The 19,073-nt window shown below is 49.6% G+C and overlaps 1 protein-coding gene across 1 annotated transcript; it reads right to left on the bottom strand.

Moving 5' to 3' along the window:
• Positions 1-379: 379 nt before the first annotated feature.
• On the bottom strand, positions 380-7,791 carry LRRC43 (leucine rich repeat containing 43; the record flags this gene model as incomplete). Its single annotated transcript, XM_082491883.1, has 12 exons — positions 380-540; positions 2,763-2,850; positions 3,384-3,593; positions 3,880-3,969; positions 4,130-4,269; positions 4,375-4,498; positions 4,893-5,071; positions 5,818-6,056; positions 6,673-6,812; positions 6,951-7,061; positions 7,344-7,604; positions 7,696-7,791. The coding sequence occupies 12 exons, from the start codon at positions 7,789-7,791 to the stop codon at positions 380-382; spliced, it is 1,839 nt and encodes a 612-aa protein (XP_082348009.1).
• Positions 7,792-19,073: the final 11,282 nt, after the last annotated feature.

The following is a 19,073-nucleotide window of genomic DNA, read 5'->3' as shown; positions in this document are numbered from 1 at the left end:
CGGGCGGAGGTGGGGGCGGGCACCAGGCAGCGCACCCCGCACACCCCACCCCGCAGGTTGCACAGCCCACCCCGCACATGGCACACCCGACCCTGCACATCGCACACCCCATACCGCACATCACACACCCCACCCCGCAATGTTGCGCACCCCACAGCCCACCCCGCACATTGCACACCCGACCCTGCACATCGCACACCCCACCCCGCACATTGCACACCCGACCCCTGCACGCTGCAGCTCCTGCTGAAGCTCTGCAGCAGCCCCGGGCAATCACAAGCCCCGTGGCAACTCCCAGCCCCGGCGATTCAGCTGAACCGGGATCAACCAAGCGTCCCCACGTTTTTTATTTCCCACTCACTCTTTTGCTATAGACGTGTTACTGAGTCTTCCCCACCGCTGTGGCCACGCTCTCCTGGCTCTGGGTACCGGCTGCTGAGGGCCACCGAAGCAGCTGCATCTGGAATTGAACTGTCAGCGGCACCGGCTGGAGCTCTCGACCCTCCTCCAGTTCAGCAGAGTCTTTGTTTTTCCTTTTTCCTGTGGTAAGAAGTAAATCTGTCACTGTCTTGATGGAGTAAATCACCCTAAAAGCAGTGGTGTGCAGGGGGGGAATGCCCAATGCGTTAGCACTGACTTCCAGGCCTTGAGGGAAAATCTATTTGAATACAACTTTGGGTAAGAAGCCCGAAAAGCACCTTTAAGCAGGCAATCGACCTGGGTGCAATTTTGTTTTTTTGTTGTTAAATTCTCCTATAATTCCTAGGACAGAAGAAAGATGCAGAAATAAATCGGTTCAAGGATCCTGGAAAATCAAGCGTGGGGTAAAATGAGACCTACGTGAGACTACTTCCGAAGACATCCTTCAATGTCTGGGCAAATTGTTTGCTCGAGACAAAGCTTGCTGCCTTTCCCCTTTGAGCCGTCTGGAAGGGATCCCAATTCCTCTGAGAGGACTTATTATTTGTGTGCATTTGCCGACTGAGGGATGCAAATCAGCCTCAGCTCCCGGCTGTGAGAGTGCCGGTCCCTACGCAGCCTCGCTGGACGCACGGCTGCAGCGGAGCGAGGGCTGGGAGCCGTCCCACATGCCTCCGAGCATGGCCACTGTCGGACCTCTAAGGCAGTTCACGGTACCCAGGTGATGAGCAAGTGCCAAACGACCACGGTGCGATTTGGTGACTCATGGAGCTGCCAGGGCTTGCAGACACTGGCGCTCGAGCAGCCCACCTGCCCCCCACCCCAGCCGTGTCTGCCGCAATCGGGGTGTGCTTGTGAGTCATGGGACACTGCTGGCACTGGGTGCAGCAAGCTGTGGGGGTGGCTGATTTTTAGGCGCTATCTTTTTGCAATGCGCACTCGGTGGCCTTGCCGTGCGCCGGCCAGCCTCCACAGGCATAAGGGGACACCGAATGAAGCACGTGTCTAATGACTGGGTTTCCTGCACCAGCAGCGGCTTTCTGTGCACTCAACACCATCTCCGGCCGCAGAACCCCCTGCAGAAAGGGTTCATTCTCGCTCGAGCTGGCGGGAAGACCTCTCGCATGCACACTGACCACAGGCACCGGGGGGGAAAGGAAGTAAAAAATACCACTGCTAAACTTCAGCTGTTTGACAGCGGCTCCCTGCTTCACCAACAGTCTGAGCATATGTTGCAAACACACATCTTCTTGCGGGGAACAATAATTCAAGGGTTTTTTTTTTTTCTTCTCTTCAGGTAGCTGGGAAGGCCATCGGGCTTCATCAAGCGCAGACGCAGCCTAGGACTGCAGAGCTCTCAGATCCTCCCCAAAGACGGGGACCTCGCCATGGGTGACAGGGCACAGAAAAGCACACCAGAGCTCCTGGGGAAGGGGATTAATTGCTCTCTTAAATTAGCAACTAAATCTGATGCCAGAGTGGGGACACAAGGCTCCTTTGGAGCTCCTTTGGAGGCCTGGCCCGCTCTGTGCTCTCCTCGGCCCATGAGCAGTTTTTCGGCATCTGCCTGCTACCCCTTCCCTCCCCCACTTCCTCCTGCTCTTGCGTTACCCCTCCGATGTGCTGGCACTGCTATTTTTGTAGTCAAAACAAGATTGCTGGAAAAATAACCTGCAAGAGGCAGGGTGCGGTTTGTCCACAGCGGTTTAAGCCCCGCTGCTGGCTGAGCAGACTGGGAGCTCCACACTGGGGAGGCAGGGGACACCCATCAGGGGTCGGGGTGGTCTCCTCATGGGTGACAGCAGACCGGGGTCTGCTCCCGGTCTCACCATGGGCTGGCTGGGGCGCCTGGGGTTCTCTGTGCGTCTCATCTCTAAAGCAGAAAGAACAACAATCCCTTCTGCGAAGTGCTTTGAGATGTGAGTTGGAAATGGATGAGGACCTTATTATGCATCCCAGACAGCCCTCCCCCCAGCTGCCCGCGCCGGCCCATGCCATCGGCCGCATTTGGCAGCCGACACAGCGGGCAGCACATCTCTCACCCAAAAATCTGCTTTGCCCTTCTCCCCTGGCATGCAGAGCTGGGAGGTGTGTGTGTCGCTCCCCGGACAGCCGGTGGCCCACCCTCGGCGCTTGTTCAGACACCGATTCAACAAGGTGTCCGGGCGTGTGTCTTACCCTCCATCCCCCGCAGTCAATGGATGCATTCACAGCTCAGGATGTGAGTAAGCGCCCTGCTCGCAGCGCTGGTGGGGACCTGCGGCTGCCTCCCGGGCCTGGCACCGCTGCTGTTTGCTCTCGCACACGCCACCCTCTGCCCAGCCAGCTCCAGTCTCCCTCACCTTTTGCAGACGCCGTGGTTTTCTGGCTGGCCTGACTTTCTCTCTCTGCTTTTGGTTTTTTGCTCTTGTCTTTGCTTTTTGTCCTGTCCTGCGGAGAGAGGCGTTTCCATAGTTAGGCTGTGTTGAAATTCACTGCCTGCATTCAGTCCTGGGACAGCCATCGCCATCTGGGTTCTGTCACCAGGATTTAAAGGGCAAAGGAAAGGGGCGAGGAGAAACAGGAGCACTGTGGTGGGGCTGCTTGGAGAAGAGAATCCAGGAAATAGAAAGCGTCAGTACAGCCAGTGCGTGTTGCCATGCCGAGAGAGAGTGCGCATCAGAGGAAGCACGAGTGGTTGCTTTCATATTCTCAAATGGAAAAATAAACTCATCTATTTTCCTAGGCCCGTTAAAAGTAGCAGTACTTATTGCTAATATCAACATTAAATAACGATACCAGCAGTGATGGATGGTGCTTAGGCAGGATTATTTCAGCCCCATTTTACGGAGAGGAGAACTGAGGGATGGATGGGAGGGATGCCTGGACCAGCTGCAGGGCAGGACGTGCTGAACCCCAACCTGAACCCCTACCCGGCCCCGGCAGCCCTCCCTCACCGCCCTGCCCTGGGACACACTCCTTACCTTCTCCTCCAGACTTGGTGGCTGCAGTGGCTGCTCAGTGATCGAGATCCCAAAGTCACATACAGTTGCTACCAGGTCCTCGGTGGCCAGCAGGGACTCCAGGGTGACTCTCCCGGTGCCCAGGATCCTCCGAATGGGAGGGTCACTGCGGAGTTCACATGGCTTCTGCTCCTTCTTCTTCTTTTTCTGCTTGTCCCTGGGCACAGGAACCTGCAAGGCACCAGGATGGGGACAAGCCTCAGCAGAGGGCTGGGGTCCCTTTATCAGACAGCAAGCAAAGCCAACCCAGCCCCTTGCCCACCACTGCATCCTGACCGAGATGTGTGTAAAACTGCTGCCGTCTTCCCACAGCAAGGGGGGACTACCATGAGAGGTCTAGGCTAGAGGGGAGATTCTCTGACACACCAAACTGGCACAGGAGAAGGGCCCTCATTCCCCCATCATTATTTTTGCAACTCAGATATTATTTGGACATTGTTCTCTCCCAGCACTCTACCTTGGCACCGTCCTTCTGCAGCGCCTGTCCTTCCTTCCCCTTCATGACTGCATTTTCTTCTGGATCAGCATTGACAGGCCATGAGAGCACCTGCATGGAGACAGAAGCTGGTCCTGCAGGGGCTGGGACACCCAAGGACCCAGGCCCGGGGTCACCACCATCCCGAGCTGACTCCCAGAGGGAACACAATACCACCGCTGGGCCTCCCAGCAGCTCCTTCCCCTTTCATCCGGCTCTGCCACACACTCACCTTCTCCTCCATGACCGAGACAATCGTTCCAGCCGCCAGGTAGGATTTCAGCCCAACTAAGTCCTTGGCAGTGTGCTCCTTCCTGTAGCTGCAGTCGATGGTGTCTGCCCAGGGTTTTCCAGGGGTGACAAACACCTTTGCTGTGCAGGGACACAAAAAAGCTCTGAGGAAAGACCTCTCCTTCCCAAGGACAGGAAGGGCCCCTGGCATCGACCGGCGTCAATTCATTTGTAATTCCTCATTACCAGAGTGGGTCTTGGGCTCCTCCATGGCTGCAGGCTCCTGCTGGCCCTTTGTTTCTCCTGTGTCCTGAGCAGAGCTGTCCACATCAAGGGTGGCCACTGTGGGACTCTCATGGATTTTTGTTACCTGGAAGAGAGAGGGATCTCTTGGCAGGGTATGTCTGGTTGTAGCTGCAGGACCATGGGGCAGAGCTGCCTCCAAAATCCCATTCCCCAGACCACCCTTGTCGTTGAAAGAAGGGGCACCAGTGCCAGGGAAGGGGTCTGCCGCAGGAGGAGGGCTGTAAATGCACATCCACGTGCAGAGCAGCGCTGGGGTCCCCGAGAGGGATGGGGAAACATGGGCAGCAGGGACTTGTCCTGCCAGGTGTGGCCACATGTGAATTCTGTCCCTACAGAAGGTCCATTCTGCTCACACCAGGTCCATTACAAACAGTCTCACTCTGCAGCCTGGAGGAGAAGCCCCCCCTGCTGTGACCTGCCACTGCCTGTTGCTTTCAGGAGCTCAGTCAAGCACAAACCTCAGTGCGGCTACCATCCTCAATCTCCTCGCCCTCCGCAAACTCGTACATCACACAGTAGCTGTAGGTGATCACCGGAGCCTCGGAGCCAACCTCCAGCTGCTGACGAGGGCCGGGATCAGGGACTCCCTTGATTTCCCCAATGCTCACGACCACTCGTGCTTCGCTCCTGATCAGCTCTAAAAGAAAGACCATCTCGCTATGAAGATGCAGCGTGCTGCTTCCAGAGCGAGGAAGGCACAGAGCCTCCAGGACGCCGTGTCCCACCACCTCACATCCCTCCCTGCCACCCTGTGCTAACGCTGTGACAAGTCACTGCCACATGGGGTCGCTCCAAAGCCACGCAAACATCTGGCTTGGTTGCTTCGTCTCCCTGGTTAACATTTTAGACTCCAAAGAGCACATCCAGCGCACAAAGTCATTGAGTAGGGGTCATCAAGAGGGGCTTCCCACCCTCGGCTGCCCCAGGGCCCTGCCCTTGTCCCATTCGGGACGTGCCACACTGCAGAGGTGGCACCGCTTTGTGCTGGCAGTGCAGCATGTAAGCATCTTCCCCAGTGGAGAAGTTCCTTTTCCAGCAGCTTGAGGGAAATGCATTGCCTGAAACTAGATGGTGCCTAGAAAGCAAAGATGAGGGCAGACCATGACAGCGGGGCAGTGCTAGGATTAGGTTGTTCCTGCAACCTTTGGACCTCATTAAAGCTAAAATTGCCTCGACTGTAATTACTCTGCTGCGGGGTCATCTGCCTGTCACCCCACTTGTACTGGAGGGGTAAAAAGGCACAGAGAAAGATCTCTGAGGAAAGGCAAGAAGGAAGTCAATACTGGATCCAGAGTTTTCCCTGAGGGCTTCTAGCTCAACCAAGATGAAACCACCTCCTGAATCACCGGGTCAGCACAGACAGGTTCAAAGGCAAAGGCTCACCTGGCTGCCTTGCCAAACCGTGGAACTGGTGCCTCTCGTCAGGGCCTATGTGGATGTCATCAAGGATGGAGAGCTTGGGCAGGCTGTCCACAAGGAAGCCTCTGTAAGCGGGAATGAGAGCCAGTGGGTTCCCTTGGAGCACAAGGACGCGGAGCTTCTGCAGACTGGACAGTTGGTAGACCAGCCCCAGCAGATCCATGAAGTTGTTAAAGCTCAGGTCAAGGGAGATGAGATTTGGCCTAAGGAGAGAACCCAGAGAAGAAGGTTAGGCAAACAGCATCCATCTGAGGATAGAGAGCTACTGCCCTGGGTCAAAAAAAGAAGCAAAAATTATGTTTCTCCAGCACAAACTGGGTCAAACTGGGGAATCCAATGGTACAATCTCAAGAGGGCAACTCCAACTTCCTGGCCCATATGGTCCATTGCCAGTCTGCCCCACAACTCAAAACCATGTTCCTTTAGCATCCATTAACCGTCCCACTGCATCACCAAATGATGCAGCCTAAGCTTTAGATCCTTCCTGGGGTAGACTTCCAGCAGGAGCTTTGGGAAGGGCATGGAAAAGGGCAGCTGCCCAGGGACATGGGAACTGTAGTGAGCAGGGTGTGAAGGCAGCTCCCCGGGTGATCTCCCCATTCCACATCCTGGCCACAGACCAAGACACCCTCTAGGCACGAGACAGAAGACAGCGAACAGAGACAGAGCACTCTGCATGGGCTTTGGACACAGAGCAAAGAAACAAATTTGCTGAAGGGCTGTAATTTCTTAACATGGGCCACCTTGATGGCTTGAGGTCATCTGTTCACAGCTGCCCACCTCCCTTTTAAGGAGCCCACGTTCAGCCTGTGGCGTTACCAGAAGTCTGCGGTGAGGTACTTGTCCTGTGAAGGGCTGCACAGCCTGTTGTATCCCAGTCCCAAGTGCTGCAGCTCCGGAGGAGGCTGAGCACACAGGTCCTGCAGATCAGCCACGGCATTGCAGCAGAGCTCCAAGACCTGCCAGGGACAGAGGGAACAACAAACACCCTTTGCAATGAGCTGTTCCTGGCACTCCCTCGAGCTGCTTGGCTTGCATTGCGTTCCCAGGTGGGACCTCCTTCCCCATCCTGCTGTCACAAGGCATTGCTCACTCACCTTCAGTGTCCGGGGCAGGTTGGCTGAGGTTATCCAGCTGATCTGGTTGGCACTGAGAATGAGCTCCTCCAGCTGATGGAACTGCAACAGACCATTGTCGACCTCCTCTACCTGCAAAGAGTTGGGTTTGGTCAATGCATCCCTGAGCCACCTCATGGCCAAGGTGATATGGACATGTAGTATTGATCCATGTGACATATATGTAACAGGGATTAGTGCAACATGATTGAGGGCAGGGGGAGAGTAGCTCTACCCCAGCTGCAATAGTGGCATCTGGGAAGACCCTTGGATGGGGAAGGTGTCATTTTCCCAGGATGTTTCCCTCCCAACAGGGACACAGGCTTTCCTGGCCTGGACATGTGTAGCTTTACGGACACCAGCAGCTGCACTTACCCCCTTGCCAACGATTCGCAGGGACCTGAGGATCTGGAAGACGTTGGAACCGCGGACGAGCTTGGGCGCCAGCACGGCCATCTCCCGCAGGTGTTGATCCTGGGGGCTGCAGTCTGGTGGCAGCGCCCAGGGGCTGCGCCGGTCGCGCAGCAGCTCCATCAGCACCTCGGGGCTCTCCTCGCCCAGCAGCATGGCCGTGTCTGTCCCCAGCCTCGACCGGCCTCCGCGGGAGCTCGTGTGTGCATCAAAGCGGGACTTGTTCTGCAGAAAGGGAGAGGGGAGAGGCAGTGACAGCCCTGCAGACCACAGACCGCCCCCCACGTCCCGCGGCTGTGCCCCCCTGGCTCCCTACCCAGCTGCCAAGGCCGCAGGGGAAGTCCTGCAGACTCAGGTGCCGCAGGTGTTCCCAAAAAGCAGCTGAGACGCTGCAGCGGCCGGGTGCTGCCATCCAGCCCCAGCCCAGCAGGGAATTCCCTGTCTTGTCGGCACGCGTCCCCGTCGCTAGGAGATGGCAGGGACGCGGATGCCCTGGGGACCGGGGACCAAGCTCTGAAGCCAGGCGAACGAGCGTGGGAAGGCACCAAGCTCCCCAGGCTGGGAATAAATCCCTGGTTTTCTGGATCTCCCCCTGGTTCTGGGGGCTGCTCCCCACCAGGGAAAGAGTGGGCGGCTTCATGCAGCATTTGCAGGGTGTGGCGTCAGCCCTGTCCCCTGGCCAAGGACCTGTGACATGGCATTTGCCATTTCACTTATCTACATCCTGAGTGTCACTCGGGTTTCGGGGAGGAAGCAGTCAGGTTCTCAGCTGAAAAAGCGCCGCTGTTCACTCGCATGGAGGGTGCTGCTGCCACAGCAGCGTAAGGCCATCGGAAAACAAAGTTCACAGCTAAAAATACCGGCTCCTACACTTGGAAAAAGTAGATGAGACCCAGGAACAAAAGCCACAGCTCTGTCTCAGCTCAGATTTAGGTCTCTGCACTCTGAGGTTTATTTACTTTTTTCAGCGATAGGTGTTGAGGCGATGGCTACAAATTCCATTTCAGGGAGCCTACAGAGCAGTCTGTGTCAGCAGAACTTCACCAAACGGATTGCAGATGCTCTGCGGCATCTGGTGGTTACGTGGTGGAAAGCTGAACTTCCACTCAGGTTGGGTTTTACAGGACGGATGCAGATCTGCCCCCTTAACAGCTCAGCAGCTTCTCACAGCTGTGTACAGATAGGAAAGGATGTGCAGAGTGTGAACACGCCGAGAGACAGCGGCATGCCATGGAGTGGAATAACCAGGCAAACTGCTATCCTCAGCTCAGTAGAAAATGAAGTCAAATCTTCCAAAAATCTTTGAAAAAGCATTACCAGCGGTTGAATTGTGTTTTGTGGAAAAGCCAAGCTGTAAGAATGCTGCTTCTCTTGTTTGTAGTTACAAATAACTGGGCCCCATCACCATCGGTGCGGCACGTCGGTTCCCGGCTCTTGGAGGAAGACCAGCTGCGATTCCTTCTCTGCCCTCCCCAGCTGTACCCGTTTGGGGCAGCTGGAAGGGGACTGGCAGTGCCTGATGACCAATGGTCTCTGGCGCGTGCAAGCTCACACACCTTCCACACATCTTGCAATGTGCACTAACCAGCTGCACCTCTCTGCTTTTTTGCTGCTTCCAAACAAGCAACCAAGATCACCCTTCTACCTGAAAGGAGCCACCTGTACCCATCATTGTCTTTGTGGGGATGTTCCTAAAGAACATCTCTCTCTCTCTCTCTCTCCCCCCCCATTTTACCCCCAAATAATAATAAAAACCTCAAATGAAAAAAAAAAATCTGCCAGAACTGTCCTTTTCCGGTTCTTCTCCAGCACTCTGCTGTACCATTTGCTGCCTCTCACCGTAGGCCATGATAACTCGTTCTCTTTCTTTGCATTATTTAGCACCTGGGAACATGGGTGGTGCAAGAAGAAATGGATCCCTGTGGGATGGCGGCATCCCTCTGCTTGGCTGGCTGGGGCTCCCTCACAGCACGGTGGCAGAACCATGGTCAGCTTGTGATCTCCATTATTGTGGCTTCAAGCAAACAAGAGAGGCCTGAAGTTACAGGCTGGTGGGACCCGAGCGCAACATGGTACAGGGGAAATGTCTGTTCCCATTTCAAGCCCTGGGAATCAGCTCAGCCCGGAGAACAGTCCTTGTACCAGTCCCAGGCCCTTCAGAGGAGTTCATGTCCACACCAAGCTTTTTATTTTCAGAGACAGATTATTTCACGTGGAAAACAGAACTGATTATTTTGACAAGCAGCTGTTGTTCCTTGAAAGTTTTCTGGTGACTTGACACACATTCACCTTTGGATCTATGACCACCTGTCAGGCATATCTTTTATCACAGCCGTGGGAAGCACAAGTCCACATATGTCACTTTGCGTTTTCACAAAGGTGTGTTCACAGGGGTTTCCTCTGCCCTCCTTTCTGTTCTAAACTATCAGTAGTTCTGCAGATCCTCTTCTGATCACAGCCTCACGCTTGTAAACCCTAGGAACAATTTTTCTCTGTTTTGGTCCGCATGAGAGTGTTCCACATTTAGTTACTGGAAACAGAAAATAGCCTCAGGGCAGTTAGAGGGAAGGGTGACAGAGGTGGAGAGGTGGAATCCCGAACATCCTCTGCTGAGTTACTGAGGGGGTCACACCCTGGGGACAGGGTCTGACAGACATCCAGAAGAAGGATACATACGTTGACCTGGAGGCCTGCCCTGCCTTGCACAAAAGTCCCTCATGGCTTTTTCACTCCCCGCGTTAGCCCACTCTCACATTGACCTTGCAGGAGAAGGTTGCTGGCCTTGGCCACCAATGATGCTCTTGCATGCTTCAATCATGTTTTAAAATGAAATACCAGAGCTTATGTTCTAAATCCTACATTTTGGAGAGCCCAAGGATTTAGATGGGATGGCTAAGCCAAGCATCCTGAAGTCCCAGTCAAATAGGTGATACGGGACACCATCTGTGTCAGTCTGAAACTGCGTCTAGATCAAAATCGGTGAAGACGCATTTGAACCAACTTTTGATGTAATCTTTCAAAAAAGAAAAAACCCCAAACTATCACCCGCAAAAAAACCCAAACCATGGAGAAGCCACTGACGCAAAACTCCACGGTACTTAAATGCAGCTTGGCTGTCCACATCTACAGCACTCCAGGCAACAAGCAGCTTCAACACCAACATCCAGATCACTTTCCGCCAAGTCAGCTGCTCTCCAAGCCGCCATGAAACGCCAAGCAGGTGGGTGCGACTTAACCTCGCTACGCGTTGTAAGGTTGCATTGGTTGATGTTCATCGCTAGCTCAGCCACTTAACGGCTATACGCTTTAGAAATTTAGCACGCTGCACAAAACCAGGAAGTTTTGCAAAAATGATGTAGAGGCTTGAGACTAATCGTTGTCTTCTTATTCTTTTTTTTTTATTCCCCCCCTCTTCATTTGAACGCAGAGATCAACAGGTTTGCAATCTTCCTCTTCTGTTCACTGGTTCCTTTGGGCTCTGTGGCACCAACGGCTACCTCAGAAGAAAGCAAAAATACTACAGGACAGAGGCAGAAGCATTTTACTATGGGAATAAAGCCCTTAGCATCAGTGATAGAAAAACAAGCAACTACCTTGTTTAAAACCTATGTAAGTGTACTATTTTGCATTTGCTCTGTCCGTGTCTGTGGAGAAATCTCTTGAATTATTATAAAACACTGGAAAGATTATCAGAAGAGAAATATTTCAGTTAGAACCTAAAATAGTCTCTGCTCTGTATTCCATACAAGAAGGAAAGCATTTACGTTGCATTATTTTAGGGCAGAGTTGGAGTAATGTCTAGGACAGCTGGGGAAAGCTTTGGGCAACCTCGCCTCAGCTAGCTGCTAGTTATGATCTTCCAGACCAAATGCATTGTTCCTTCTCGGTCTCCTGAGCCACGCTAGGCTTGAAGCAGGCATCTTTTTGAATGAAACTAGTCAGATCACTGGAAACACGGAGAGAATTGCCTTGATTTTCGGTCTGATCCTAGTACTAGAGCAATCAGGAGCACTTCTGCCGAAAATCCTGCTCAGTCCATCCTTTCCGTGGACATAGTAAAATGTGCACTGAACCCAAGGGTCAATGCTTCAGACAGATTTCAATTTCTGGGAACACATTCCCAAGAGCACATTGATAAAAATCAATGTAAACATTTCCCCTGAATTCATTCCTGAAATCAAAACCATCTCTGCTGAAGCAGATGAAAACATGCTCAGGTGAAAGCAAATCTCTTGCATGAGCAAATTTTGCCCATATGGAAAAGGAAAAAAAAAAAAAAAGAGCTTTAGAAAAGCTGAAAACAAAGCCAAGCAGACTTTTAAGATAGAAAGTACTGCATAATCATAGCCACAGATAGTGTGCAATACCTACACTCAACAAAAGGCACGTAGGTGTTAATACAGCTACTGAATAATAACAAAAAAACCCCAAGCATACACAAATTGAAAGACAGATGTGTATGCGCCTAGACATTCAAACAGGAAAGATGTAAACCAAAAGATTAATAATTTCTCTCTCCTCTTCCTCCCCTACAGAACGTATGTAGCTCTGTAACGCCCAAAACTGTGAGCTGGCTAACTGCTGACCCCCAAGCCAAAGACATGGTGAGGAAGATCCCTGAATGCCCAGCTTTTGATGCAGATTGCTGTGTTTTCCACATTTTTTACAACATTTTACGAAACCTGAGAAGCGATATAGAATTGATCTGCGGTAAGAATTTAACTCGCTTCGTCGATGCAAATATCAATCAGCTAAATGTGACACTGAGTGAACGAGCTGCGCTTTATACCTGCAAGAACAAGGGTCTTCTGCAGATGGATCATAGTCAGGTCCAGAGGATGAAAACGGCAGAGAAAAAGATGTATATCTGGTGGGTTTTACAGAAATATGAACAATTTATGCAAAATACAACAAAAATGTACTCTTCAGCAGAAATATAACATGCCAGGATGAAAAAATAACTTTAAGATAGTAGAGACTTGGCTAAATGTGACCCATCAGTAGTTATGTGATCAGTGTGATGCCAGGAACAACATTGATAATGTACTTGCTATTATACGTATTATAACTATATAATCTAGTCTAATTTAATATTTAAAGGATGAATGTCTTAAGTTATTGATCATATTTATCATAAAGCTATTTATAGTGTTTTATTTGCAACAGCATGCAAAAAGGATGGACCGATGTGACTCAGGATGATTTAACTAACCAATCATGATATAAATAAGGAAATGGGAAAGCATGATTTCAGTAATTTTAATGTTATTTATATTTTTATCTTGCAATTCTTTTTTCAAAACAAAAGTTGTCAGTAGGCTGATTTTCTAATTCTTTGCTAGTGAATTCTATTTATGAATTTATGTAATACTTCTATTTTTATAAATTTATTTAAGCAATTATATAGTCTATATATATTTATTCAGATTTAAAACTTTTATATTTTAATACTGAAAGGGATGAATGATATATTTGCTACTTAGTAGGTGAATGGTTTTACTCATTTTCCGTCATATTTGGATAAAACATGGAATTTAATTAAAATGAGATTAAATAAAACTAATATTGCTGGATTCTTTATTTACTACGTAATTCTTTTTTACAATATTTTTGCACTGAAAACATAGCGTTTTATTAAACAGCAAATTAACTAGTTGTCTCTGGTCCTTATGTTAAAGATATTAGAAACTTCACATTTCCTCCTTTCCCATCCATTGTTATTCATAGACAGGAAGTGGTTCTGTTTCTTAAGATCCCAACTGGTTTCTTGTTTGGATCCGGTGGTGGATAAATTGTTTTCTAATCAGTCCCCACTTCTGAAAGCTGATTATTACGGCTTCTGCATCACAGCTCCAGAATCTGGTTTGGGTTTACAAATTCTCATGGTTCACGGCCAGTACCAGCTCTGCTGGAAACATGCTGGATCAGCTCAGACACAACCACCACACCGAAACATGACTGAGACAATTATTGCTCCTGGAGCTGGTAACAAAGCAAAGATATTCAGATGGTCTAAGAGCAATAGGACTAGTCATGTACTTGTTTTTCCTTTATTTCGCATCAACTCTTGATTATCCCAAATGATGGAAAGGTTAATAATAATAACAATAAAAAATATTTTAGTCTAAGTTTCCTTACAAAGTGCAAGCCAGTCTAAGCATTAGAATCGGTTCCAAAGTTAACTTTATCTATTAAAAAAATCAGTTTTTTAAAAAATAACATTATTTATCTATACGAAAATATAATTTGACTGGAAATGCCCACTTAAAACGCAAGTAAAGGATTGCTCCTCTTTCTGCTGCCATCCCTTACGTTCACCGATGGTGGCCCATACCAGCACACAGCCCTGTGCAAGGTTGACTTTGCTCAAGAGTACTCACGTTTGTGCTCTGAAGGTCCAGGGAACTGCAGCTGGGTTGAGCCCCCTACATCCCAGTGGCACCAGTGCTCTTTCTCTGCGAGGCTGTGAAAAGCCCAAGAGGAGCTGGAGCGAGGGATTGTGGTATCAGTTCAACTCCTCCAACCTCCTTCCAAGTCATCGCAATGCAAATGCATCAGTGCCCAACTCACCCTTCTAATGCGGTGGTACTTCAAGATGGTGCCGTTAGTGCTGATGCAGCTGTAGCTCTTCGTCCTCCTGTTGCTGGAGAACTGGCCCTGTTCTGCCCAGACCTCTCCGGGAAGAGCAGTTTCTTGACCTCAACTGAGTCACTGCCCAATCCCAAAAACCACCAGCCTTGGGGGAGGCGTCCTAGGAAAGTATTCTAGTTTCCCAAGAGGAACAGAGGGACCAAGCTCCTTGCTGGAGCCAGGGGAAGAATTCTTCCCAAATGGAACCAATTTCAGTCACCACCATGGAGATGTCACAAAGTGGTGACAGGCAGAAGGATGTGGACGGATCTGAGACCGTTACCCTGGTTTCTGATGTTAACACAAGCAGCACAGCTGTCTCTTCATTACAGCCACACTGGCACACTTTGAATTTAAGGAGTGTTTTAATAAACCACCTCTCTGACCTGAGGGAGGTTTGTGCAAGCATGGTGAGTCCAAAGCTCATGATGTCTTCTGCCTCAGAAAGGCACCTGCCAGTCCTGGATGTCTCAGTGTTAACCCCCACGAGAAGCAGGGAAACACTGGTGGCCGGGGCACTCTCTCAAATTGCTCTGCTTAGTTCCAGGTCTACCAATTTTTCCAGGGTCCAAAATAGGCAATTCCAACCTCATATCCTTAATTTTTAATAGAGAAAGAAGAATAAATGGGAAAGGATCACTGACTGGGGATGTGCCCAAGGCAAAAGCAACATCTGCTGACCTTCTCAGGTAGGGTCAGCAAACCACTACAAGCAGGAAGACATTTACATCCTGAGGGCTTAGACATCACCATTTCCAATAGTCGACACAAACCACTTAAACCTTGCTAAACCAGCAGATTACACAGGGCCACTCCCTGTGGTTTCTTCTCTCTTTGCACATCTTTCATATAGCTATTTACATATTCAGAAGGTGAAAGAAAAGTGTTTTCCTTGGAAAGGGAAACAGATTTCCTCAGAAGCTCAAACAAGATGTTAAAGTGAGTCAGACAGTCTGTCCCAATTCACGTCATGGGAAGTGCAACCTGAAAAAGAAACGAGTCGTTCTTCCCCACGGGGGCACGGAATTGTACTGCCAGCCCTGCAGACGCAGCTCACCTCAAGAGTCTGAGCTCACCCACGCGGGAGGCACGCTCGAAGTAGGGAGACACAAGCTTATGCAAAACTGTGGCAAGCCGCTGTCCTCCTCACATGTGCTTGAAAGAGAACGGTGCTTTGCTCACAAGCGTTTGGGATGCAGCAAGGCAGATAGGCTGGCTGATACCAGCACATCAAACTTTAAAAGGCTCAGGTGAGGAAGTGATGACCAGCACCTGAGGAGTCAGAACGAGAGCGTAAGTGCATGCCTAGGTAAGCGACCGCAGCTAGTCTGATGCACAAAGTGACACAACTGTATCACTAAAGGACTTCTGTATATGCTCATTTCTGTAAGGTGATACAGCAAACAGCCACTGATGTTGTCAGATAGAGTTTATTTAGGTTCTGCAGGCAGCCTACGGATGCGTGGCTGCTCCGGTACTGTCCCTTTGTCTGTCCTGGTACAGCTGGCTCCCTGCCAGCCTTGGACAGATGTAGCGGCTTCTTCTTTGAAACGCTCTTCCAGAGATTCTCAAAAGTTGACTTGAGCATTCACAGAAAGGCTCAGAAAAGTCTCTCCCAAGAGAAGGCGGCTGCCAGCCCCAGACAGAACAGCATGAGAACATCTGCTGATCTGTAGCTTCCCTGGTGCAGGATCGTCAGGGCTCAGATAAATCCTCCTCAGCCCCGGAGGGCTGGAAGTTGGGGGGATACACCTGCACCACACAGTGCATCTCTGCTGTGAGATAATGAGCTGGTCATCAGTAAAGCTTTTTTGACAAGCAGTTCCCCATTTATCCTGATTGAAAATGAAGCTGTTGGCTTTCAAGGCCTATGAGGAATTCACAGTTCAGATGGAGGAGTCACCGATGGGCTTTGTAAGAAGTGTCAAAAGGGCAGGCAGCAGCAGGACTTCGGGATGTGATCAGTCTCACCTTTTGTGGGTTTGTTTCCATTTTGTGATGGAATGGCATTGGGGTTTGTGATATACACACCTTGTTCCGAGATAGGAACATGTTAAACATCTCTCTGGATGACAACAGGGACTCTTCTGTGTTTGCACACAGGGAACTTCCCCGACACCCAACTACTCATTGTCTGCCCACCCCTGGTGATGAGCGTGCTCAGAAGAAAGTCCTCAAGGATGAGAATAGGCATAGAAGAGCTTCTGATGGTAAATACAGATTAAAAAAAAAGTAAAAAAAAAAAAATCTAGCTAAATCTAAAAATTTCCATTCTTTTACATATAACAGGGTGATCAGGCCCAGTCAGCATGGGTTTGTGAAAGGCAGGTCATGCCTGTCAAACCTGATCTCCTTCTATGACAAGGTGACCCACTTAGTGGACGAGGGAAAAGCTGTGGATGTTATCTACCTGGATTTTTGCAAGGCTTTTGACACTGTTTCCCATAGCATTCTCCTGTAGAAACTGGCTGCTCATGGCCTGGACAGGTGTACTCTTCGCTGGGTAAAAAACTGGCTGGATGGCCGTACCCAGAGAGTGGTGGTAAATGGAGTTAAATCCAGTTGGTGTCCAGTCACAAGTGGTGTCCCCCAGGGATCGGTGCTGGGGCCCGTTCTCTTTAATATCTTTATCAATGATCTGGATGAGGGGATCGAATGCACCCTCAGTAAGTTTGCAGACAACACTAAACTGGGGGGGCGTGTTGATCTGCTTGAGGGTAGATTGGCTCTGCAGAAGGATCTGGACAGGCTGGACAGATGGGCTGAGGCCAATGGTATGAGGTTCAACAAGGCCAAGTGTCAGGTCCTGCACTTGGGTCACAACAACCCCATGCAGCGCTACAGACTGGGGGCGGAGTGGCTCAAAAGCTGCCTGGCAGAAAAGGACCTGGGGGTGTTGGTGGACAGCCGGCTGAGTATGAGCCAGCAGTGTGCCCAGGCAGCCAAGAAGGCCAACACCATCCTGGCCTGCATCAGGAATAGCGTGGTGAGCCGGACTAGGGAAGTAATCATCCCCCTGTACTCGGCACTGGTGAGGCCTCACCTCGAGTACTGTGTTCAGTTTTGGGCCCCTCACTACAAGAAGGACATTGAGGTGTTGGAGCGTGTCCAGAGAAGGGCTACAAAGCTGGTGAAGTGTCTGGAGGACACACCTTATGAGGAACGACTGAGGGATCTGGGGTTGTTTAGCCTGGAGAAGAGGAGGCTGAGGGGAGACCTTATCACCCTCTACAACTACCTGAAAGGAGGTTTTAGAGAGATGGGAGCTGACCTCTTCTCCCTGGTGACAAGTGATAGGACAAGAGGAAACGGGTTCAAGTTATGTCAGGGCAGGTTTAGATTGGATATTAGGAAGCATTTTTTCACTGAAAGGGTTATTAAACATTGGAATAGGCTGCCCAGAGAGGTGGTGGATTCACCATCCCTGGAGGTGTTTAAGAAAAGGGTAGATGAGGTGCTTAGGGACATGGTTTAGAAGTGGTGGTGTTTTTATCAGGGTAGGTTAACGGTTGGACTTGATGATCTTAAAGGTCCCTTCCAACCTGACTAATTCTATGATTCTATGATTCTACAAAAGAAGCCCTGAGCTGTTTCCCCACTGAAGTGCCAATTCCCTTACAGCAGTGATTTCATTCGGCATAATTTCCATAGAGCAAATGTAGGTCCACTTTTGGCACTGTTCAAGGATTAGCAGAATCAGCCACAAAAATAAGCCATTTCAGTAGCTGTCTTTTGGCATATCAGCTACAGTCATACCAGCCTCAGCAAAGTCACCACAAAATCAGTAGTAAAGAAACAGTGGTCTCCAGCCACAGCTTCCTCCCAAGAAGTTTGATAGCATCATGACAGTAACACTGGCATTTCTATGCTTTGTCAAGAGTCAAGGGAGGCTGAAGTGTTGGTTTATTGCTGTTTAAACAGCACTTTTCCTCCCAGAAAGGTTTGATAGCATCATTTCTGTAACACTGACACTTATACCCTTGGTCAAGAGTGAAGTTGGGATGCAGCATTGGTTTATCGCTGTTTAAATAGAATCACTACATTCTACCAAAATGCTTTATGTGAGATTAAGATAGAGAGATTAAAAAAATTGAATGCAAACCAAGTAATAAAACTGCTGTACCTTCTCCTGGAACCACAGGCCTGACTCATCAAAAGTTCTTATAAGCTGCATTAACTCAAAGCCACCAATCACAAGGATGAGATTAACCAGCATGAACTCTTGCACAATGAATTTAAAATAAAATCCCCCTTTTCACTCATCTATTACCTTTCACTTCAACTAGAGTCTCAGTCACCCAACGCTGCTTCCACTAGGCAAGAAAATCCAATATACCAATGAGGCGACTGACAACTGAAGCACATACAGCTGAAGTGTCCTACCGGGGAAAAAACAAAAACCAGTCATTAAAGGCAAAGATGAAATACTATTTTTTTATTTTTTAAATGGACTTAAGCAGCTCAGTGCCAAACACTGACATCAATTCCACAGGAATACCGTGTTATCCAATCTCAGTGCTGCTCTGTGGGGTCCACTGTCCAAGCAGTATGTCAGCCAAGTGCCCCAAACCCAAGCCTGCAAGAAAGTGAGACCATCAAAGCTCAAGACATTGGTGCAGCCCCTACAGGCTTAAGAGTTTTACCTTTCTTGGAGAAATACCGGGACTACATTTGAATTACTAGCCTGTTAGAAGTAGGTACAAAACTAAATAGATGTTTGTCTGCTTAGTTTTGTCGAAAGAGCTCGCTCTCGCTGTTATGCTTAATATAACTAACAACAATAAGGGTCTTACCACTTTAGGAACACATCACAATGTCAGTATGTTTGGAAAATTATGTTATGCAAAATGTGAAAGAGCAGGCTCACTAGTTACTTAGGGTGAAGAAACATGTACACTCTGCAGACGCCTGGACTTGTGGAGATGGTACTTCGGCCCACCTGTTCATTCCCAGTCTCTACCCTGCTTCAGTGAAGGGAAGCAGAGTTGACTACAGAGGGTAATTTTAAATTTTTGCTAACCTGGCTAACACTTACTCTGGTGAGACAGGAAAAACCCAGCACAA

The sequence above is a fragment of the Vanellus vanellus genome (genome assembly GCF_965231255.1).
Source record: "Vanellus vanellus genome assembly, chromosome: 16".
NCBI lineage: Eukaryota > Metazoa > Chordata > Aves > Charadriiformes > Charadriidae > Vanellus > Vanellus vanellus.
Note: the sequence above shows the minus strand (reverse complement) of the source record. Positions and strands in the feature narration are given on the sequence as shown.